Source organism: Gymnoscopelus microlampas (assembly GCF_963454915.1).
Source record: "Gymnoscopelus microlampas genome assembly, chromosome: 5".
Classification (NCBI taxonomy): Eukaryota; Metazoa; Chordata; class Actinopteri; order Myctophiformes; family Myctophidae; genus Gymnoscopelus; species Gymnoscopelus microlampas.
In genome coordinates this window covers 44,643,324-44,667,587 of record NC_139942.1, presented here as the reverse complement: position 1 = coordinate 44,667,587, position 24,264 = coordinate 44,643,324, and the positions used below count along the sequence as shown (strand labels likewise).

General features: G+C 46.7%; 1 protein-coding gene across 3 annotated transcripts in view; it reads left to right on the top strand.

The window, feature by feature from the left end:
• The window catches only part of mpz (myelin protein zero), a 28,678-nt gene extending 11,021 nt beyond the window's left edge, over nt 1-17,657 (top strand). The window contains exons 3-6 of one of the 3 annotated variants that reach the window (XM_084057128.1): nt 679-892; nt 4,053-4,182; nt 5,163-5,205; nt 13,148-17,657. In XM_084057128.1, the coding sequence (XP_083913254.1) occupies nt 679-892; nt 4,053-4,182; nt 5,163-5,205; nt 13,148-13,267 (507 nt within the window). In that variant the 3' untranslated portion in view covers nt 13,268-17,657. Of the gene's footprint in view, nt 1-678; nt 893-4,052; nt 4,183-5,162; nt 5,206-12,806 lie in introns of all 3 variants that reach the window. The other 2 variants (XM_084057127.1, XM_084057126.1) reach the window with 2 other exon arrangements.
• The last annotated feature ends 6,607 nt before the right edge of the window (nt 17,658-24,264 follow it).

Here is a 24,264-nt window from a genome sequence, read left to right as displayed (position 1 = left end):
TTCTTTTACTTTTTCTACTTTAAAGTAATACTAGGTAACTTTTTCAACAAAACTAAAGTTAAATTGTATATATTTTGTGAGCGGCAAATGTTTCACAACACCCACTCCATGAATTTCCCCCCCGAAAACCTTTTATAAACTATTTTCTATTGAAACGGTGGTTAGGTTAGCCATTCCCGCGAAAATGACGTCATCCGGCCGGAAAACGGAAACGGAAATGCACCGGTTTCCTGTTTGGCCAGGAACTACCGCACCGGTTTCCTGTTTGGCCAGGAACTACCGTGCTAATAACAAAAAGGAATCTCGCGCTGTTTTTAAGAGATTGTAGGATTTGAAGATCAAAAAACAACAGCAAAAGAAAACACAGCTCAGGGTAACTAAAGCTCCACTGTCTAAGAGAAACGATCCACAGATAGTATAAAACAATTAAAAGAACGCTTTTTGAAATGCTTCCGTCTTCCGGTGAAAACAAATGGAATTCTGGGTAACGCAGGAATAAACAAACGACCTGCAGTGACGGTAATGACCAGCAGAGGCTGCTAAAAATCGTTATTTGTGGACCTGCATTGTATTACTTAAGTTAAAAAAATCTCAGTATTTCCTTCCACCACTGCACACAACTTTACTGTATGTATGATGACAGTGGATTCCTGTGTCTCTCTCTCCCCCCTGTAACAGATCTTCCACTATACCGGAGGCGCTGCCTATGTGGACAACAAGGGCCCCTTCAGAGACAGGCTGGAGTTCGTGGGGAACCCCGGCAGGCGTGACGGATCCATTCTGCTCAAGAACCTGGACTTTGGCGACAACGGAACCTTCGTCTGTGACGCCAAGAACCCCCCTGACATCGTGGGCAGGCCCTCCAGTGTCAGGCTGCTGGTCTTTGAAAAGGGTGAGAGCAATTATGGAGGAATGGGGGACCGAATTTGGGGCACAGCCCCCAGTGTTGATTTCGTCGACTAAAACTATGACAAAAAAATGTTGGTCGACTACCTTTTTTCACTGACGAAAACTAAATAAAAACGAAATAAAAATAAGCTACGATGACTAAAACTAAGACTAAATATGTTGGCAATTTCATCAACAAATAAAAACTAGACTAAAATGTTACTAGTGGAGTAGAGATCCAGTAGAACTAAAAGACAAGTTATTTTATGTTTGGTTGCGCTCAGGTGTTGCGCTATGAAAATAGCACATCTACAAGCTCACAACGCGTCGCGCTGCGACGCGTTGTGAGCATGTAGATCGGCTATTTTCAGCATGCAACCAAGTGTAAAATCAGCCATTACGAAGTCATCAAGGCACCTCCAAAATACATTTTAGTCGACTAAAATCGTATGCCATTTAGTCGACTAAAACTAGACAAAAAGTAAAACATTTCAGGTGACTAAAATATGACTAAAACTAAATGGAATTGTGTTCAAAAGACTATCATAACCTTTATTTCATCATCATAACCTTTATTTCAACTCGGAATACAGTTGAGGGGCAGGCCCTCATTTTCAATGTAGCCGAGATACAACAATTTTATCCACAGAGATACAAATATACAATTCCATATCAAATATATTAAATAACATAAGACAAAGAATACTCAAAATATTTTCCAGAACTAAAACAGATACATAAGAAAATGAATTAAAGCAGTTACAGTCTGAAATAAAAGTGTTGGAAACCATTGCCCTAAATTGACCCAAGGAAGGCAGTGATCTAATTTTTAGGGACTTCTGGCGCTCATTCCAAGTAGATGGAGCACTAGCAGAAAACGCTGCTTTGCCTAGCTCTGTATGAGCAAATGGAACCTTGAGTGTTAGGAAATCACTTGAGCGGGTCTGGTAGGAGCTAGGGTTCTGCTCCAACATACCACAAATATAAGGCGGGAGCATACCTGAGATGGCTTTAAAAATGAAGAGATACCAGTGTTTATCACGCCTCTCAGAGAGAGAGGATAAGCTAGCGTTCCCATAAAGGGTACAGTGATGGGTGCCATAACTGTCACCAGTTACCCATCTTAAGGCAGAGTGGTATACTGTATCAAGGCGCTTTAAAAGTGATGGCGCAGCAGTCCTATAAATACTATGACTAAAACTAAATCAAAATTTGCTGTCAAAATCAACACTGGACAGCCCATTGACTCACAATAAATGCACAGAATCTCTGTACGTACGTACGTGTGTGGATGTATTCATGACACAAATAACAGTTCCAAAAATGTATATTTCTTTTTATGTAAGTACCTGTGTAATGGCCGCACGTACTGTACGTACATCTGTAGTTCACGTATCTCGAGAACCGTTCAACCAACCGACTGCAAATTCAGCTCGCAGACGGCCCGAGGGAGCGCAGTGCCCGGCACCGAGTCGGGTCGGATAGGCAGCTGTCCAGAACCGCCAGAAAAGCCTCTGGCCGTGGCCCAAATGAGCCAATTAATTGACATGGCAACCCCCAGCCTAAGCTTGATTTGGCAAATTCCCCACACCTGTCATTTGATTACTTAGTCAGTCCACTTTTCACAGTCAGTGAAATGGACATTTTCACAGTCATATGGGCATGCCCATGTATATGTATGGGCATATATACTGATAACATCAGGGATCTCCAGATATGGGCATAAATGGGACAAGGACGAGATCTCCATTATACTGTATGGGCAAAAGTGTATTAGTGGAGCTACGTATTTCCATGGCCTACTGCAGTGTACATACAAAGATTGGCCCTGATTGGTCCAGCGGTTCGTGAGATTAGCTCCGGACACAACGACTCACAGACAAAGACACTATGCCGTAAAAATCTGTTAACGACATGTTTTGCAATCAGCTAGTTGTGTGAAATATGTCTATACACTTAAATTGCTTTTACTGAGTGAGTGAGTGCATGCGGGCCGTTGTCTCTCGGCAATCTCAGCTTTCTGTGCTCGCTTGCGGTGCGCCTAATGCCTTCCGATGTCTCAATGCCGGCGTTCATCTCATTAGCTTTCTGCACGTGAACACATATGGCGGCGGAATTCTCGTTGTCAGAAGCCAACTGTTTGCAATTGCAGACCTAATCGTTCAGGCCCCCGAAAGAATTAATCTCAATGCGCGGATCCGTGCTGCGCGCCTGAGTACAGCGAATGCCCCCGTTTCACACACACTCATCCCCGCCTCGTTAAGAACCAACGCCCTGCGCCGCTCATTCAGCCAAATCAATTACAATTTCATCCGGCTGTGTTTAAGATTGCTATCGCCGCCATCCATTCGCTCCCCGTCACTCCGTTTCTAACTCTCTCTCTCTCTCTACAACCCCCCCCAACCCCTCCTCCCCCTCCCCCACTGTGTTAACCCCTCGCCCCCAGACACTCATCCTCCTCCCACCCCTCCGTCCCCTGCCCTAACCTCCATCACATCCCCTCTTTTTAATTTCCATGCACTCCTCTCTCTCCTCTCTTCTCCTCTCCCTCCCCTGTTCTACACGTATGTCTTCCTTCTGTGTTCTGTTCCTCCATCTGCTCTCATGTCTCTCCGTCCTCTTGTCGTCTCCTTCCCTCCATCGCTTCACTTTATCCTTCCTCTACGGATAAAGGCATCAACCTGTATGATTGAGGCATCAAATATTATGTTCAGTTACTTAATCATCAACGGACGAATCCCCTAGAGATGTAATTGTGTATATTTTGTATTACGATTTATTCTCGGTATTGTTATAAAGAGTGACTTCTCTTTTTGCTGATCACTATAATTCGTCTATTTTGCGTGATTTTTAACTATTGTCTGTTTTTATGGTTGACACTTTTGTGTGGAGTGGACCCCAGGTAGACTAGCGGACAATTTGTGGTAGCTAATGGGGATCCAAATAAACAATAAAGAATATATGCATTTGTAAGGGTTACTCCTCACGCCCCCGGTGTTTATAAAGACCTTAAATCCTGCTCCTGTAATTCCTCTGCACTGAACAGCCATAAAATGTACTTAAAACACACAAACGATGATAAATATCTCGAGAAACGAAGATAAACAACCACAATTACCACCCTTCTCTCCCTCCCTCCCTCCCTCTCTCTCCTCCATGCACAGTGCCCATCCAGGCCGGTGTGATCACGGGCTCCATCATCGGCGTGGTCCTGGGTCTGCTGGTGCTGATCGTGGTCATTTACTACCTGATGAGGTTCCTGGTGGCGCGCCGCGTCTTCAACCTCAGCGTCAGGTCAGTGCCCGGCCTGTGCCCCGCGGCCCTGTGCCACGGGCTGGGGATGACGCCAGAGCCCATCCCCGGCACCGAGACCTGCGTGGCCAAAGGGGCCAAAGCGACCAAAGCGGTCAAAGAGACCAAAGCACCTAAGAGTGCGGCGGTAGCCAAATCGGCCAAAGCGAGTGCGGCGGTAGCGCCGCCGCACTCGTAGGCCAGAGTTATGCTTAGTTGCGTGCCAGTTGTCACTCTCTGAAAATAGCCGGTCTACAAGCTCACGACGCGTCGCATTGGCGACGCGTCGTGAGCTTGTAGATCGGCTGTTTTCGGCGCGCAACTAAGCGATAATTAACGCTTTAGGGCTGTCCCGCACACTGTGGCGAGGCTTATAGAGGCTTGACGACCTTGAAGAGTATAGAACGAGGCAGGTTGGTTGAGTCGTTTGAGTGGCGGTCAGCTCTTTAACAGCGCCGGCCCCCTCCCCTGAGTTCCATCCCCTCCTGGAGCCAGCGAGCGTGACATTGAACTCACCACCCCCACTCACTCACTCAATCTAAAACGCTCTAAAAAGAGCATCAGCTGAATGGCTTTAAACGCATCGTAATGGTAGCGTCCTGCTTGAATAGCAAGGCAGGCAAGACTGAGAGATCGTGACCCGAAACGTAGCAAACGATTTCGAACAAGGTCTGAAGAATATTAGACTTCAGGTCCTCAGCGACTGTGAACGACCAAACCCAGGCTTATATGATACCTGATATCCAGTTTGCTCCAGGTGGTGCCCCGTGCAGCCAGGGGTGAGAGACCTGCGTTTTCAGACAGGGCCCACCCAACGCACAGGGCCCACCCAACGCACAGGGCCCACCCACCACCACTAGATGCTATAGTTTTTGCTGCTGTTGGTTTTTTAATGATAGCTGCCAGGCAATGCTGCCCAGTGACCACTGGAGGGAGAGATGGATTCGACATCCTGACATTGTCTTTTCTTTTGTCCCCTCCAGCAAACATGGCAAGAAAAAGAAGGAGGGTTCACAGCAGAGACAGGCAAGTTCCCTCCTCCTCCTCCTCCTCTCCTCCTTTTCTTCCTTCCTCAGACCGCCACCCCCCCACCCCCCCGACGCCCCCCATCCCTCGCCGTCTCCCTCACACACCCAATCCCCCACATACACACACACACACTCATCACAGGTACACACACACACACACACACAGACAGATATTTCCCAGGTTATGGAATGCAGCCAGTGAAGGCAACAGCTTGTGTTTGCTGTCGCGATCGGACGCTCCATAAGAGAGTGACGACGGCGTCTTGGAAGAGATTAGCGTTGTGTTTGTGAATTCGGGCGGAGGGGAGCATGGGGGTCTGAAAACATATGGCGCACGTTGCCTCTGTTCTTCTTCTTCTCCTGCAACACGACGCCACGCGACACCTCGGCGCACGCACGCACGCCGCGGCCACGGATGACGGGCAAAGTCGGCGGCGTGACGGGTTTCCGTAAATGGTATTCCCCCCCCTCCTGCGTCAGTCCCAGTCCCAGCCGGCTGAATATGTATCTCATATCTCACATCCGGCTTCATCGTTCCAAAGCCCCCAGTGCATTAATAACAAAAGAACATCTCATTCAAAGAGAGGAAGTTCCTCTCTAATAGCTGGTGTGTTCAAGCTGTTAGAAATTCTAGTGCAGTCTCACCAGAACAAACCCACACGCGCACGCACACACACACACACACACACACACACACACGCACACACAGACACACACACACACACACACACACACACACGCTCCTCGCCACCACCACCTCCTCCTCCACGTTGCATTTATACTGCTCACCCCACTGCTTGGTTTCATCCTCAAGGGCCGAACAACAATGGAGGGAGTAAATAGCTGCGAGGCAAGAAGAAAAGAAGTAAAAAAAAAAAATCAAACCAGTGACTGTGAAATGGCTGGGGCCGGGTCACAGCGTTAACGCTCCGCTGCCGCAGTGAATGGGGCCTTGATTTGCTTACGGCGCACACGCGTGCGTGTGCGTGTGTGTGTGTGTGTGTGTGTCTCTCTCTCTGGTGTAGGGGGGCGAGGAGGCGCGGGGGGATTGGTGGGGTGGACGGAAGCCGCTGATTTTGCTCAATGGGAGTCAAATGAAAATCACCAGTGCCATTATGAGACTCGGCCATTATCAGCAGCCAGCCGCCACGAAGGTTTTGGGATGTATTTTTTTTCTCATGTGGAGAGGCGGCATAGCCTCAGGCATGGGGACTAATCAGAGCGTTTTGATGGCTTGGCGTGGCTCCTCTGTACATACAGACTGTAGGGAGCTGTCGGTCCCCGGCCTTCATGTAGTTTTGATTGCTCACTCACGACCGCACGTCGGGCCTGGCTGTAATACAATACCAGGCCCTTCCCCCCCCCGGAGGCCACTTCATGCCATGTCTGATAACGATAAGGGGGAAAAACAAATCTCGGACATTAGTAGTTCAAGATGCTGTCTTTGCTGCCACAGAGAGATTAGCCAGGAAGCAGAAGGAGATAAACGGGGAGGGACAGTCAGGAAGTGGAGGAAACGGAGGAGGGGGGGGGGAGGCGGCGGTGACTTGGCGGCGGCGCGTCACTTTGCCTCGGGGTGCGATCCAGCACAATTTGGGCTTTTCATGGCTCTTAAACGGTACATTTATATAGCGCTTTTATCCGAAGCGCTTTTACGTAGATTGTGCGTTACATTCACCCATTCACACACACGTTCACAGACCGATGGCGGAGGAAACCATGCAAGGCACCAACCTGCTCATCGGGAACAATAGGCTCTATGCACAGCAGCCATATTGGGAATGAATTGGGCCCCTTACGTACTTCCTTCACAGGTGTTACCAATGATACTAATTAAGGCTCTGTTCCATTTAGTGTGGCACAGTGGTTGTCTTATTTTCAAGGACCGCCATAACTCTGAGAGTGTACAAATGGAACCAAATGGACCCGTAAGGGTCCATTTGGTTCCATTTGTACACTCTCAGAGTTACACACCCACCATAAGGGGCCATTTGGGAACCAAAATGGAGTGTTTCTAGTGAGCCAACATGCACGATATCAGCATCCTGACCAGAATGGAACAGAGCCTTCATTAGCATCATTGGTAACACCTGTGAAGGAAGTAAGAAGAAGCCCAATTTCTTTCCAATATGGCTGCTGTGCATAGAGCCTATTAGGGGTTCAGCGTCTTGCTCAAGGACACTTCGACACTAACTCTGGGGGAGCCCGGGATCGAACTGGGAACCTCACGGTTGCCACCCGGCCACTCTACCCATGAGCCACTGCTGCCCCATATAGTCTCCATATAGGCCCGTAATGCCTGTATATACGTAGCTATCATATCATAGTCTGCGTGGCAGTGACGCGCGCCAGAACAGCCGATCCACAATCCGCTTTTAGATCCGCTATTTCCGGCCACTAAGGGACACCGTCGTACGGCAGGAGAATAAATCCCTGCGCTGCGCTCCAACCCCTTATCGCCGAACCGACCGGCTTCTCCTCCTCAAAGGAGTCTCTCCTCTCATCTTCCAGGAGAGAAACTCTCCAGCATCCCCACCTCCCTGTCTCTGCCTCTCTCTTCTGCTGTCACATGACTGTCAGGTTACTCCGGGCGCCGCAGTCGGTTGCTCTGAGCGCCCCGCGGCGGATGAAGCGACGCATATATGAATAAATAAACAAACTCGCAACGCTGTCCCCCCCCCCCCCCCCCGTCCCCCCCTAAAAAAAAGAAGGGACACTCTCTCTGAAACGTTTGACAGCGTTGCCATTTACAGTTATACTCAGTGGGGGAAAAAGTACTCAAATTGTTTTACTTGAATAAAAGTACCAATACTGCAATGTAGAAGTACTCCGCTACAAGTTGAAGTCCGGAATTAAAAATTTACTTGAGGACAAGTACAAAAGTATTGGTATGAGAATGTATTTAAAGTACCGAAAGTAAAAGTACAAAAAAATTGAAAATAGCCGATCAACAAGCTCACAACGCGTCGCATCGCGACGCGTTGTGAGCTTGTAGATCGGCTATTTTCAATTTTTTTGTACTGTTTTCAAATAGCCTATGTATAGCCTATGTATAAAACAGGGCTGAAGTGGTTAATGTATGTTTTATAATGTAATCATTTAAAGTAAAATTACAATATTTGCCTCTGAGATCATAGCGGAGTAGAAGTAAAAGTATAGACAATCGGAAATACTCCAGTGACTTGAATGTACCTCAAAATTGTACTTAAGTACAAGTACTTGAGTAAATGTACTTAGTTACTTTCTGCCAACACTCCATAATGCACTCTTTTATGAGTGAGAGAGAGACTCTGTCCTCTCTGTCTGTCTCGTAGCTTCTAGAAGGAGCCACAGCATACAGACTACACAGGGAGGGAGGTGCCCTGTGGGAGGAGGTGCTCAGCGCTCCTCATAAGCGGTTGTTTGATCAACTCGCTCTTATTAGGCATCTAGGCCGAGGCTGCTGCTGACGTGACACATTTCTGTATCAACCGCACCATCTCTACTGCTGGGCCAGCACTACAAATGACAAGAGAGAGAGATTTACATCCAGAATAAAAGAGGGAGGGAGGGCTAGAGAGAGAGAGAGAGAGCAAGAGAGAGTTACTCCCCATTAGGTGGAGTTGTGGTAGGGGAGTTTGCCCTGCAGTCTCACAAAGGCAGGGCTCATAGACACACACACACACACACACACACACACACACACACACACACACACACACACACACACACACACAGTAGTGGAATGATAATTGAGTGCACTCGGTATCGATCCGAACTCTCTCTCTCGCGCGCGCGCGCACACGCACACGCACACGTACACACACACACACACACACACACACACACACACACACACACACCCATTCTTCTCTCCATTCCCCTGCGTGGCTCTCCTCCCTTCACTGCCCTCCCTCCCTCTCTCTCTCTCTCTCTGTCTCTCTCTCTCGCTCCCTCCCTCCCTCCCTCCCTCCCTCTCTCATTCACATTCCTTTTATCCTCCGGTCCCCTGTCTCACTCTCTTCAGTTGCACCCCTCACCACCTCCTCCTCCTCCTCTACCCCCACCTCCTCCGTCTCCTCCCATCTCTCAGTTCCTTTGACTTTCCAGCTGACCATGAGAAGCGTCTACTCGTCTTTTCTCTCCCACGTCCTTTTCTTTTGCCCCCACCGTCTCTCTCTCTCTCTCTCTCTCTCTCTCTCTCTCTCTCTCTCTCTCTCTCTCTGCAGGTTCTTTAGCGTTCCTGATCAGGTTCGGTTCCAGACAGCAAATCATTACCTCTCACACTTCATCTACCTCTCAATCTCCAATATCCTCTCTCTCTCTCTCTCTCTCTCTCTCTCTCTCTCTCTCTCTCTCTCTCTCTCTCTCTCTCTCTCTCTCTCTCTCCATCCTCCCTCCTCCTGACCCCCCCTCCCCCCTCCTTCACCTGTCTCCTCAGTCTCTCTGCCCACCTGCCTGCCTCTCCATCTGGAGAGACAGAGAGAGAGAGAGAGAGAGGGGGATGGATAGACGTATGGACGGACGGATGGACGGAGACAGAGAGACAGAGAGAGACAGAGAGAGAGAGGAAGTAGCAGTATTAGTATGCGGCGAGGCAGACTCGACCACTTAGCTGAACCTCACCTCGCTCCAACATCGCTGTCGTCACTGTCGAAAAAATAGAACCCGCGTTCCTCTGACGGGTCCATTGTAGTTATGATTTAATTATGTAGCCAACAAGCTCTCGTTTAATACGTTTCATCGTTTCAATATTAATAAAGAACCCCACACACGCTTTCAACATTTTTCAAAAACGCCAAAAATAGCAGACGTACAAGCTCACAACTTGTCACATGGCGACACCACGTTGCGAGCTTGTAGATCAGCGATTCTTTGCGTGACACTGTCATGCGCCAAGGTAGGGCATTAATTTAACACATATAAAGTAGATTTAGTCCATCAACCTCTCTCTCTCTCTCTCTCTCTCTCTCTCCTTCGTCCTCTCTTCCTCCTCCTCGCCTATAATGCGTGGAGCGGGGGGGGGCCCGTCAACAAGGGTTCTCCTCCTTCCATGCATTATCGTGACGCCTCCGCTGTGTGTGTTTACACCCAGAGAGGCTCTCCCGCCTGGTGTGTGTGTGTGTGTGTGTGCTCAGAGCCGTCACAGTTAAGCCTGATTTACACATACGGTAGTTTGTGCGGCGGTGTAACGTGTTGTGCGACACATCGTGACTCGTGAGCTTGGGGATCTGCTGTTGTCGGTCGGTCGGTCTGCGCAGCACGGCGTGCAAACCAAGAATAAATCAGGCCTCTTCTTCACTGTGGGCAGAGCTGAGGAAACGCCACATGTATATATAGCTATATATGCACACATCTACAGTATAGGTGCACTGGTGGAAAAAGTACTCAAATGTTTTACGTAAGTAAAAGTATCAATACTGCAATGTAGAAGTACTCTGTTACAAGTAAAAATCCGGAATTAAAAATGTACTTTAAAATAGCAGATCTACAAGCTCACAACGCGTCACGATGCGACGCGTTGTGAGCTTGTAGATAGGCTATTTTCAAATAGCCTAGGTATAAAATAGGGCTAAAGTGGTTCATCTATGTTTTATAATATAATAATTGATAATTGCAAAGTAACTAGTAACTAAAGTAACTAGTGATAATTGTAGTGGAGTAAAAGTACAACATTTGCCTCCGAGATGTAGTGGAGTAGAAGTAAAAGTATAGACAATTGGAAATACTCCAAAAAACGTTAAGTACAGTACTTGAGTACATATACTTAGTTACTTTACACCACGCCGTGTATAGCTATGCACACATCTACAGTCGGTGATGTACGATGCAAGGGGATTGGATCAGGGGGGAGGGGGAATTTTTTTGCCCTCCCGCTGGGGAGCACGCCTTAGGCTAGCGACCCCCGCGGCGAGCCCTGCCGGTTAGATCGCTGACCCCCTCCCGCCGCTCTCTATAGCGGAGAGAACTGAAACGCACAACTGAAGAAAGACACACCCCCCCACCCACCCACCCACTCGCCCACCCACCCACACAGACACGGCCGACTGCTATAGGGCAATTAGAGGCTAGTTTTATCGGCTACACAAACCGGGCCTTAGGTGTTCCTTTTTTGTGCCTTATTTCTCCAACCCGCTCTGATGTGTCTCTGGATAGAAACCATCCCCACATCCCTCTGAACCTCCCTCCCTCCCACACACTCCTCCCCCTCCCCTCCGCTCCCCCCCCCGATCCCGGCGCGCGCACTCACTTCCTCCTCCTCGTTCCACCCTATCTGCTTCTCCTCTTATCTCCATCTCAATCTGGTCTCTTTTCTCTCTGTTGTGGGGAATTGTCGCGCTAAATTGAAGCCACGGTCTCCCTACTTTAGGTGCCTTTTATCTAGCAGCCCGTCCTCCTCTCTCTCTCATGTATAGACTCATACCGACTCCCCCGGCGCCGGCTAGCTCGCCCGTTTATCTTTTCATACGTAGATATATCCTGAAAGGAGGCTTTTCTTTTCCTAAAAAAAAAAAAAAGAGAACGTGCTGTTCTTACATTGTCACACACAGCTAGCTCCCACAGTAACAGAATAATATGAGTCTTATAGTGTACTAGTTAAGTTCTCTCAATGCCCGGGGGTCCTCCAGGTGAACCGACCATGGGGGTCCTCCAAACGGACCCTTATGGTGTCCGTATAAACTCTTGAGAGTGTACAAGTTGATCCCGATGGATGGACTTTTAGGTTCCGTGTGTGTGTGTGTGTGTGTGTGTGTGTGTGCACTCTCAGAGTTAAATATACACGGTGGGATTTTACGCTGTATAGACTTTTTAAAATTGTATCAAATGTGGGATCCTTGGCCTCATGCATATCGTCTGTCGGGTGGAAACCTCATTATGTCCAAAACTGTTACTTTTCGTGAATCAAATTCAAAAAGCGCCGCGTTTCGAGCTTGTGGATCTGCTACTTTCGACGCTTTCTTGTGACGCTGTAGTATGATCCAGACCCATAGAGAGAGAGAGTTAGGTCACTAGTGTCAAGGCAATTTGAAAATGTGTAATATTATCCATTTAAGAGAACTCTAAAAGATATATATATATACTGTATATATATATTGTCATTATTAGTATAATTTTTGTCATAGTAGATCGCAGTAGACCAGGTTCCTGTGACTACTAGTTTGCATACGCACAGAGCCATTGTACCTAGAGGTGTGGCTCGCCTTCAAGACATAAGGTTTCAATGATCAAACAACATGAAACGATACCTTCTCTATGCTGATGTTTTGGGTTAACACTTCACCCTAAGTGGGGTGGGTCTGGGACAAGCCTACTTAAAGGGATGCAAGAGACGGCCTCAAGTGAGTCCGCATGTATGTCCGCAATGAGACATGTATGTTCACTCCACTGTATTAATACTTTAAACTCTCTCATACTTTGAAACTCTGAATTATTGTCTGTCTCATGATCTGTATTTTTTGTACCGTAACGTATGTACTGTACTACATGCACATGATGATGTTTGCCTCTCAGTTTGTGTCACAGGTGATTGGATCCTTCCTGCCACACTGTAGGATCTACAACCATAGAGTTATAGATCCTAACGCATGGTTACCTGTTTTGTCCTCCTCCCTCTTACAGCTCTGGACTCCACCCCCCCTCAGTCTCTCCCTGAAAAACCCCTAAACGTGTGTCTCTGTCCCCGTCTCTCTCTCTCTCTCTCTCTCTCTCTCCTCCTCACAACGTCCGTCCTCCTTATAACCCGTCTCTCTCTCTCATCATCCCGTCACACACACCACCTCCTCCTTGATGCTAACCCCGCCCTCCCCTCCGTCTCACTCTCCCGTCTCACGCCTCCTTTCCTCCTGAAGTGACTCTCCTCCCCTTGTTCTCCACCGCCCCGCCCCCCCACCCCACCCCACCCTCTCTCTCCCCCTCTCTCTCCTCTCTCTCTACTCTCTCTCTCTCTCCTCCCCACACAGGGTGGCCCTGCGCCCCCCACCGCCGACGCCAAGGCCAAGGCCGCGGCGACCGCCTTCTCCTCCTCCTCCTCCTCCTCGGAGAAGAAGAAGCAACAGGAGTCACGCAAGGATAAGAAATAGGATACGGGGTCGGGCTGGGGGGGGTTGGCGGCGCTCGCCAGCCGCCTCCTCCAGCCCGTGGCGGTGGCCATCCCGCCGGCGTGGCGGCGACGGGAGAAGGGGGACAAACCGCAGACCCCGACCGCCGTAGCCAAAAAGGGGGGGGAGGAGGAGGAGGGCCGCGTGCTGATGACCATCGAGCTGGAGCTCACCCGCAAGAACGGCGAGGAGGAGGCGCGGGGGGGCAAAACGCGGCGGGACAAAGGGGCGGCGGCGGTGGCGTCACTCGGCGGTCTCTTCTCGCGGCTCACCGACCGGTTGGCCCTCAAAAAATAAATAAGGCCAGGACGAGAGAGGAGCAAGGGAGGAGCGAGAGAGACGACGGGGAAAGGGGGGGAGTGGGGGGGGTTGGGGGGGGTGTGGTCGAGGATAAGCGGGGAGGTATTGGGGTGAAGGTGGAAGTGACGTCACAGAGAGTGAGAAATCTATCCCTCGGATAGACGAGTCAAATCATGTCTCCTCCCGGCCGTCACATGGCGCCATATATGGGTTTACAGACACTCCCCCACAACCCAACCCAACCTCCCCCACCACCCAACGACCTCTCGTCAGGTCAACGGACTCTCCCTGTAAAAAGGTCCTGCCGACAACGCCAAACCCCCCGCGCCCCCCCCCACCCGGGTTTTGATAGCGAAATCTCTTAAAAAGAACAGTTCAGTTCAGGGCGTGTTTCTTATCGCCTCACTTTCGGTTCACTTTCCTCGGCGTCATCGTCCTCGGCATCCAGAGAGAGAGAGAGAGAGAGAGAGAGAGAGAACAAAAAAGAGAACCTCTCCTCCCCAAACGTCCGCTATGCCTCACGAATCCCCCGGCGGCGGAGGACAAGCCAATTTGCTCTCTCGGAGATGACATGTCAAACTGTTAACTTTTCCCCCTCTCTCTCAACACTGATCATACCGTCCCTTCCTCTCCCTCTCCCTCTCCTATATCTCAGCCCTCATCCTCCCTTCCATGTTTCCCACCTCTTTTCCACTGTGAATTCTGCCTCTATACTCTATCCCCCTCCTTTTCCTTCTGCCTGTCGCCTCTTCTCGTTAATTCAAATTATAGAAGTGATTTATATGCTAACTGCTCTATCCCTTTTTTTTTCTTCCTTGCTCTCTCTTCCCCCTCCTCCTCCCTCTACACTTCCCTCTACCTCCTCCTCCTCCTTTCTTTTCTCTCTATCTTTTCTCCTTATAGATAAAGGTCTGACTTCTTCATGACTGCCTCCACTCCTCTAGCCTGCTCCCTTCCTTTCCGCCCAGCCTGATGCGGCCCCCATTATTCCCCATTATCTCTACTCTTTCAAGACAGTGCTGGCACTAAGAATAGTCCTACTATATCAGTAGCTACACTGCATAATGATTTGATAGCGGCCATGCGGGAGACCCTATATATGTATTGATTGGTGTTGCACTGTACAAAAAAAAATGGATATAGTATGGCTTAATGACACGTAGCGTCCGTCGATGTGTGAGCGGGTGGGTGAGAGGGGCGCGGGGGGGTGGGTGGGGGGGCTTGAAACGCGTCCCACCGTGTTTAGAGTCGCCCTCCCTCCCCCCTCCCTCGGCTCACGCGACAAATCCTCCAACCCCTTAATGTTTATGACTCAATCACATCCATTCTGAGAGGTGCTCAGAGTGCATTCTGGGAGGGAGGGAGAGAGACAGAGGGAGAGAGAGGAGAGAGGGAGAGGAGAGAGGCAATAGAGTCAGGAGAGAAATATGATTCCGGCTCTCAGCTGGCGTTAGATGGAGGTTCAAGCCCCTCGCACCCCGGGGTGTTTCAATCCTCTCACATTTAAGCTAATGGAGGTTGTCGCCGAGGCGTCCGTCCCTCCCTAGCCCCGGCTGAAGGGGCTATTTCTGGACCCCCCGTTATTATAAGAGTGTACAGGCTATTTACTGTAACAGAACGGCTGCACCTTTATAAGAGGGAAAACTAAATACAAAGGAGTCAGAGAGACAGAGAGCGAGAGAGAGAGAGAGAGAGAAGAGAAAGAGCCTTTAGGGGTCTCCCGCTATGTTCTATTTGACCATGAGCCGGTGAGAGAGAGAGAGAGGGGCCGGCCTCTTGTTGACTCTGCGTTGTGACTGACAGCGGGGAATGACGTCACAGCCGGTCGACGGGGCCAACAGCGGTCACTGTCTCAGCACACCGACAAAAGGCTTTTACCAGGAAGGAGGAGGAGAAGTTATTTTAGGTCCAAGTTAATCCGCTCATACGTTTCTCTCGCCCTCTCCTCCTCCTCCTCCCCCCGTCTCCTATCTGTCCAATGTCTCCTCTCTACCCAGGGCTAATTATTTTAGCACAGTTAGTCATTAATATAAGATCTCTCCTCTCTTTCGGGGCCTCAGCCAATTTTTCTATAGGCCTATTCCTTTTCCTCTCCTCTGCCGTTCTTTGCTTCTTTATTTATTTCCAGTCTGTTTCTCTCTATTTCGCGGCCATCTATCCTCCTATCACATACTCTCTCTCTCTCTCTCTGTCTCTCTCTCTCCTGCTCTACCCATTCAATTTTCTCCTTCTTTACATTCTCCCTTTTTTCCTTTATCTCTCTCTCTCGTTCTCTCTCCCCTGTCGTCCGGTAGCTCCGTATATACTCCCTCCAATTTATGCACAATCGTATGACGGAAATAGCAGATCTACAAGCTCACGGCGCGTTGCGGACGCGACGCGCCGTGAGCTTGTGGATTGGCTATTTTTTCCGCCATGGGACACACCACCATACCGCTAAGTATAAACGGGAGCTTTATTCCCCTCCATACTGTAGGCTGGGCCCGTTCTATACACAATCCACTTCACTCTTAAGCCTCTCCTTATCAGACTTCCAGGCCCACGGCCCAAAGCCCTCCTGTCCTTTCCACTCCATTCCTCCGCTTCCCTCCTCTCAAACCCGGTGATGGACATCTTTCTCTCTCTCTCGCCGTCTCTCCCTTTCTTTCTCTCTCTTTCTCTCTCTCTCTCTCTCTCTCTCTCATCCACCGCCACTCCCTCCCTCCCTCTACGATCTACAAGCGTCCTCTCTCGCCCTCCAAACTTTCGCCTCCACCGGAAAAAGAAAAAACTTCCCTGTCTGCCCTCTCCCCCTTCACCACCACCACCACAATGCTCTCCTCTGCCCCCTACTGGCGAGGGAAAGAAAACGAACCTGGGGCAGCAGAACTCACCTTCAATTACCCTCTTTTTCCTTCCCTCCATTGAAGACGCCAAACAAGAATCGTTTAATCTATAGCTATAGCTGTCTTGATGGTCGTAGATTTTACGACGTGTGTTCTGTGCATGTGTGTCCAGTAAGACTGAGATATGATTATATTTATAAAAAGAATTAAACTGTACATGTCAACATTTTAAGTAAAAACCCAAATAATGTTTTCCTAGAGATTTTTCCTTTTTACATACCTGTGTGCAAGACAACAACGTGGGCAAACGCGTTGAGTAAAAAACACAGGGGAGAAATAAAATCGTACCGTGTGGAATATCCACGTTCTATTATTCTATTTCTGACCTTGTGTTTATTATGGAGGGCTCTGTGTGGCTGTTGTTCGGTGTATATTTAAATCCCGGAGGGAAATGGGAAAATCGCTTCTTGTTTTTTATTGTTGTTATTATTATTTCGGCAGTCAGCGACATATAGCGCGTGAGAGAGAGAGAAGATGAGCGCGGGATAAGCGGCCGAGACTCATCTAATGCGGCCTGGGGATGGGGAAAAGGGGAGGAAAAACTGGCCATGGCGGACGAGACTTATCTAGTGTGTTTAAAGCCTGGCCAAACCTCCATATGTATCACCACAGATATGGGTCTTCTCTCCCCCCCACCCCCCCTAGAGCTTTCCTTTTTGTAAGATGCTACTGTCACAACCCCAAAGGCCATAGATGGATCGCGATCGACGTGCTCGATATGGCGCGTGGTTAGCATTAAAAGTTGATTGTTTTTTCCCCTTTAAACTCAGCTACTTGGGCCAGATAACTCTGGGGGGGAATAAACACTATATTCCACTAGCCGCTGTTTAACTATCCAGTCAAATGGATTGGTTAGAATGTTCTTTTCTTTTTCACTCTCTCTCTCTCTCTCTCTCTATTCAAAGGCCACACAGATACCTGACATACTGTAAAACAAACTGCCTTTTAAATACCTTTAAAACACTGTTTTTGTTTGTATGTTTTTGTGTACTGTATTAGTTATGGTTGCACAGTAACATTCCTTTCTTAGAAATGACTGGAGATTCTTACTTCTTTTCTTTTTTTTCCTTTTTTTTTTTACACTTGTTTTATTTTAAAGCTTATGTTAATTAAAGCACACTAACGAGATCTGACTGTTCTGTATAATTTGTTGTAAAGAGAACGTAAATAAAAAGATATTAAAGCCCTACGTGCCTATGTTGTCAACAGAATACAAGGGTAGATTGGAATATCTTTTCGCTTTCCTTTGGTTTAAATAACTCGTTGAAATTGTGCAAAATGATTAAATGTGTCGACTCGGCTTAATGTCAGTCGACAAGATTAACATTAGCCTTCTTCAAATGAAAAGGAGATCCTTCCAAATTGCGATAATATGTATCATTTGAACCTCAGGAGTGTGAACCTCCCGTGAATTGATTGCTGCCATCAAAGTGAAACTTCTCATCACTGCCAAAGTTAATGAATATATCATCCACTTAAGCCGTACGCCGAATAGCGAAAATAGCCCATCTACTGTACAAGAGATGGGCTATTTTTTTTGCTATAATGACATGCCCAAAATAGGGACGCCCAGGTTGAAAGTAATTAAGGTATTTGCAGGTAAAATGGCAACATAAGACGGTGCAGTCAACTGTAAATTAGAAACCCTGAACAACATTCCTTAAGCTTGGTCTCGGGTGGAGGGCAGTGTTGTGGAAAGAGACTTGTCAAAACTCATTGCTCCCTGAGCAACACTACACTGACTGGTTGAACGGACACGCCGCCATTACCCCTGCATAACTAATCTGTTAGGAAGAACTCATTATGACGAACCAGCCATTATATATTACTGTTCAATTATCACTACTAAAGCTTGTATTCCAATTAGACAGAACTCACTCAAGCTGACCTTCTGGTTGATAACCTTCATTCATCCAGTAGAGATTACTGTGTGTAGACGTTCTCTTGCTTCTGAGCTGTATTATCCTGTTTCATATTCTATACACACACAGGAACGCCTTATATTAAGGGCCCACTACATCTTCTCAAGGTTCCAAGGTTGCTTTATTTTGTCTCCCATGGGAGAAATTTGTCTTGGAGACAAGGACCAGCTCCATATACATGCACAATGCAATACATTACAATACAATACAGTAGAAAAAACAATAAGACACACTGTGACACGCACAAGTTCAACCTTAACTGCCATTTAGGCCTATACATCATGGTAAATGGTGCATTTATATGCACCATTTGTAACAGACCGGGAATGGTGCATTTATATGCATATTATATGCATTTATATTGAATGTAATGCACATAGATTGTGCATTACATTCACCCATTCACGGCGGAGGAAACCATGCAAGGCACCAACCTGCTCATCGGGAGCAATTAGAGGTTCAGCGTCTTGTTCAAGGACACTTCGACACTGACTCTTGGGGAGCCCGGAATCGTACTAGGAATCCTGCAGTTCCCATCCGGCCACTCTACCCATGAGCCACTGCCGCCCAGCATAACATCTATCACCCCAGCTAACATACCTAGTGTATGCACCCCATTCGAAGCCGGTGGTGTACGAGCAACACCTTAACGCAGGGGTCATCAATAGGGGGTCCGGGACCCCTAGGGGGTCCTCAGAGCTACTACAGGGGGGCCTCCAAATCTTTGTGTGATAGGATTTTTTCCCTTACATTAACCACTTCAACCCTAAAATCCCTATTCTGAGGGGAACGTTAGCCGAAAATAGCTGATCTGCAAGCACACAACGCCTTGCAGAACGCCTCGCAGCATTGTAAGCTTGTAGATCGGCTATTTACGGCAAAGAGGTTTGGTGTAGAAATAAAAAAGAGCAGATCAAGTACAGAGCCAACGATCAAGATGACTAAGTATTGAGGGTTTAAGTGAAATAAATAGAAATCATTAGTTCACACTGACACTGATGAAATCTATTCAAATGTTTAATCTGCAACACAATTTTATACAATATGTAGAGGGCGTTCCTGCTTCATCTCTCTCTCAGCATAGGGGTGTCCTTGGCCTGAAAACGTTGAAGACCCCTGCCTTAACGCCTTCTACCGCAACCCAGTCTCCAGTCTGGATCGTTATCATAGAACGTTTTGGGAGTCGCCCGATAGAACGTTTCGGGCGACTCCCAAAACGTTCTATGATAACGATCCAGGCTGGAGACTGGGTTGTCTACTGCTAGCAGGTCCATGGTCTTTATATCTCCACCCACGGAGATTACTGTATGTTTTTGCCCTGTCTGCGTCTGTCTGTCTGTCTGTCTGTCTGTCTGTGCGGAGCTGGATATCGCAACACCGCTGGACCGCACCACATATTGTGTGCATGCCATGATGCTGCCAGTTGGCCAACAAAGTCACTCCACCCCAAATCTTTCAAATCAACATCATCAACCTCATGGCGGCGCAATACTTGCCCGCTTTATGTTTTGACCTATACCTCTTGAACGGTAGGTAGATTATACAATAAAAATGTCTTTTCCCCTGGATTCTTGGGATCATGATACAACTCCCCATATATGCCTGCCTGACTAGATTTAGCATTTTCTTCCAAATACACCTTTTGCTCCTCCAACAGATTTCTTTTCATAAACTCACAAATCGCTACACATCATCATGTTTATGAGATAAACATGATGATTCTTTATATTCCATATTCCATTCCATACCGATTTGCAATTTTGCGTAAGGGGCCTATATAGCAAAACAATGCCAGAAATCATGAATGCATCGTCCGATTGACCCCAAATATGAATCACGTTGAAGGGCCCACACACGTATATCCACGACTTTCCAGTGTCACATGGCCTTCCCAGGTCTTACGTGAATTATGGGCGTCACTTAACCTCAGCACTTGATAATAAGCATTGATCATTCATTTGAATTAGCTGTGTGGGCAGACTAATATGTCATGACCCTTATGTCAGGTTATACAGTGTTCCGACATTATTGTTGACTGGATCACTCAAATGAATTGAATGACTGACAACAGGTGATGCCCATAATTGGCACACCCCCTTTTCCCCAGTAAGCTCCCTGGGAAACTTGTGGATACCGCATGGACCACTGCTGTTAGCTGGAGCCATGTGTAATACTAATCGCGGCCGCCATATTAAGAGTTCAAGCCACACCTGTCTCCTAATGCATGACATGCCCCCCATGTCTGTTGAAGCGGGAGGTCTCACCATATTAAGAATTTCATGTGCAGTGTGCAATATATCCGTATTAAGAACGAGCCAATGATTATTGCTCCTTGATTTAATTGTCTAATTAAGCCTCAGACAATGTGGTGCGTCTCTTTTATTTGATTGCTAATTCATATAGTCTGGTGGGTTTTTGTCAGTTTAGAGCGGAGCAGTCTTTGAAGCAACGCTGTTGCCACATTGTTTTTCGCAGTTTTATTTAAGTAAAGCATATTTTTTGATGACAATTATGGTCTCTGAGGACTTGTTTTGTGAGTCAAGCTTCAAAGCTTATGACTGTTACAATAGAAGTGTGAACATTTACGGAAAAAGAAGATTGCCACTTCGCCGCAATTAAAATCATCATAATTGTTATCACGATGGTTATGCTTGTTGACATGTTCTATTTATTCATGGTTTGTGTGTTTGTGTGTTCAAACGAGATGATGCATCTCAAGACAGAAATGTCTAATTAAATACAAATAACTTTTTGAATTGAATTGAATTGAATATTCTCAACCCATATCAAGCGCTTTGGTAAGTTGCAAATGTTAGACATTATGTTTTGATAGGATACTTATTGTTTTAAAACACAGAAAAGGTTTAGTCTCAGTTAGGCCTACTTATACAACTCAAAACATTTTTTTTTTTAGTTAGGGCCCCTCTTCTTAAGACCTGGAACGCATATGTGTCACTTTAGATTTCTTTGGCTATTCAAAAATAGCAGATATACAAGCTCATAGCGCGGCACCGAGTGCCGCGCTATGAACTTGTAGATCTGCTATTTTTGAAAAATCTTGAAAACATTTTTTTTTTCAAAAAACTGTTAGGATTTAGAAAACATTTTTAAGAATCGCCTCAGGTCTTAATGGGTTAATATGGCGGTGACGTTGACGTACGGCCCCAGTGTGGCCAATGTGGCCTCTACATATTTATGTCTATGGAGGGGCCTCTAAAAGTGATTTCACTGATCATATAGGGATGTCACAAATGCATAAAGGTCAACCGTATGTTGACCTTATGGAATGCTATAGAAATGCTATCCCCCCCACCGCTTTCTCTAGGCCTGACCGCTGCAACCCGAGACTTACACAGCCCTGGGTAGGCCACCCGGCCTGGCTCTGCATGTACAGTACAGTATATCCTTTTAGTTACTTTTAGTTAGTTCTAGTTACAATTGAAATGTGAAGTGCCTTGCTCAAAGGGACATGAAGACAGTAATGTTGAGCCAGGGGAGAGAATTACTCATTCATTATCATTATTTAGGGATGGCAGTGGCTCAGGGGTAGAGTGGCCGGTAGAGCAGCTCGATGGGCGCCGTGAGGTTCCCAGTTCGATCCCGGGATCCCCCCAGAGTTAGTGTCAAAGTGTCCTTGAGCAAGACGCTGAGCCCCTAATTGCTCCTGATGAGCAGGTTGGTGCCTTGCATGGTTTCCTCCGCCATCGGTGTGTGAATGGGTGAATGTAATGCACAGTCTATGTACAGCACTTTGGATAAAAGAGCTATATAAATGCACCAGTTACCATTTATTTTTTACCATTTTATCACTCAACCAGGCCAGGCTTTCCAAGCCAGTTCACGGATTTGAACTATCAACTTTGTGTTCATAAATAATCCTTATTTAACCTTAAGGATGTAACCCCACCCCCACCATAGAAATTGGATTCCTGCACATAATTCTCAGTGCCCATTTTGTTAAAAGCAACATGGCATAGTCCTATTATGCCCCCCACGCACATATTCAGTGTTAATTTAATCCTTTTAAACAAATGTAACCAAACCATTACGGGTCCATTTGGTTGCATAAAACAATTTGTACACTCTGTGAGCAAGGATTACTGCCTGAAGCTCATACTTTACCTGAGTGCCATCAGTGGTGGAAAGTAACTAAGTACATTTACTCAAGTACTGTACTTAAGTACAGTTTTGAGGTATTTTTACTTTTGTTTCCAATTTTCTACTTCTACTTTTTACTCCACTACAATTTTTAGAAAACTTTAGTTACTAGTAGTAGTTACTTTGTAGATTTTGATTATTATTACAAAACCAACCATTTCAGCCCTACATTTCAGCCATTTGAAAATAGTCGATCTACAAGATCACAATGCGTTGCATGATCAAGGCGCATTGTGAGCTTGTAGATCTGCTATTTTCAAAATATCTTTTTGAAAACTTGTGAAATGGGACTGCATACATAATGAGTACTTTTGTACTTTTACTCAAGTCAATTTTGAATTCCAGATTTGTAGTTGTAACAGAGTATTTCTACATTGCAGTATTGATACATTTTCTTTTTACTTTTTCCACCACTGAGTGCAGTATCTACTACTGAATGAGTGGTACAGGATAGTGTTCCTTTCTGTGCTATTTATCGTGCATTCATTGAAACGATGTTCAGACAAACTAGGATACAGGTTTTTCCATCAGCTGTGCTGGCAGGTTCAAATTAAGTGGTATTACAAAAGAGCCAGCAGACCAGAGTAGAGCAGAGTAGAGCAGAACAGTAACAGGTGCATCCAATGTAATAGCCTAATTAAGGAAAGCACATCCAATCACTACAGTGCTCATAGTAAGTGTTGTCACAACAATTGGGGGATTTACTTTACTTGTATTGTTTATTTGCAGAGGGACAGCATATTAAAAGGTAGGGCGAGTGATTTTCTTTAGTGTTAAATATCTATATTGTTGTGATAGTACTCATTGTTAGAGTGTTTGTTCAGTAACAGCAGTCTCCATGTCTCTCCAGCTCTTTATTTAACAGAAAATGCATTTTTAACGCGGGATACCAATGTTATCCAATTAGGATAGAGAACTCAGACATGATACAGATTAAACAAGTGAAATTGGAAGTGATGACATAAAGAAATGAGCACTGGAACTGGACCCTAGCAAAATGTGTTAACATAGTGTCACAATCATTCTAACCACTTAGCTTTGGCTATTCAAAAATAGCAGATCTACAAGCTCATAGCGCGGCACCGAGTGCCGCGCTATGAGCTTGTAGATCTGCTATTTTTGAAAAACCTTGAAAATTGTGCATATCTTTGAATATTTATATTTTTTTAAAGCAAAAAAAAAAACTGATATCATTGCTTCTGGCGGTCCCTGGCACAAAACATTTTCAAATGGTGGTCCGCGGCCAAATGTATAACAATTTAGGGGTCCTTGGCATGAAAAAGGTTGAAAACCACAGAGCGTTAGTGAGAGTTCTCCACTCACTAACACTCTGGACCAGAGCCAACCTTTAATGAAGTGCACTCCAATTAGTCAGGACAGTTAAGCAGTGAGTGTAAACAGGCCCGGTTTGGTTGCAGCCTCCAGGCGGCGCTGTGGCATAGATCGTTCCAAATGTCAGTAATCAAAGTTTTTTTTTTTGGAAGGATCAAGTCACGTGAATGGCTTGTTTTTGTTTGGCTTTCCGCCCCGCCCCCATCATCAGTACATTTGTAAACAGAGAGAGCAGCAACGTGAGAGAGAGTTGTGAGATGTTTGAGAAGAAGGATGTCATCTTGATCAAATATGGACCCCAAGCCCATTCCCAGTAAGAAAAAGAGTGGTGGAGCTGAAAGGACAAAGAGTCTGTCCTGACTGTGGAGGAGACTGTTTCAAA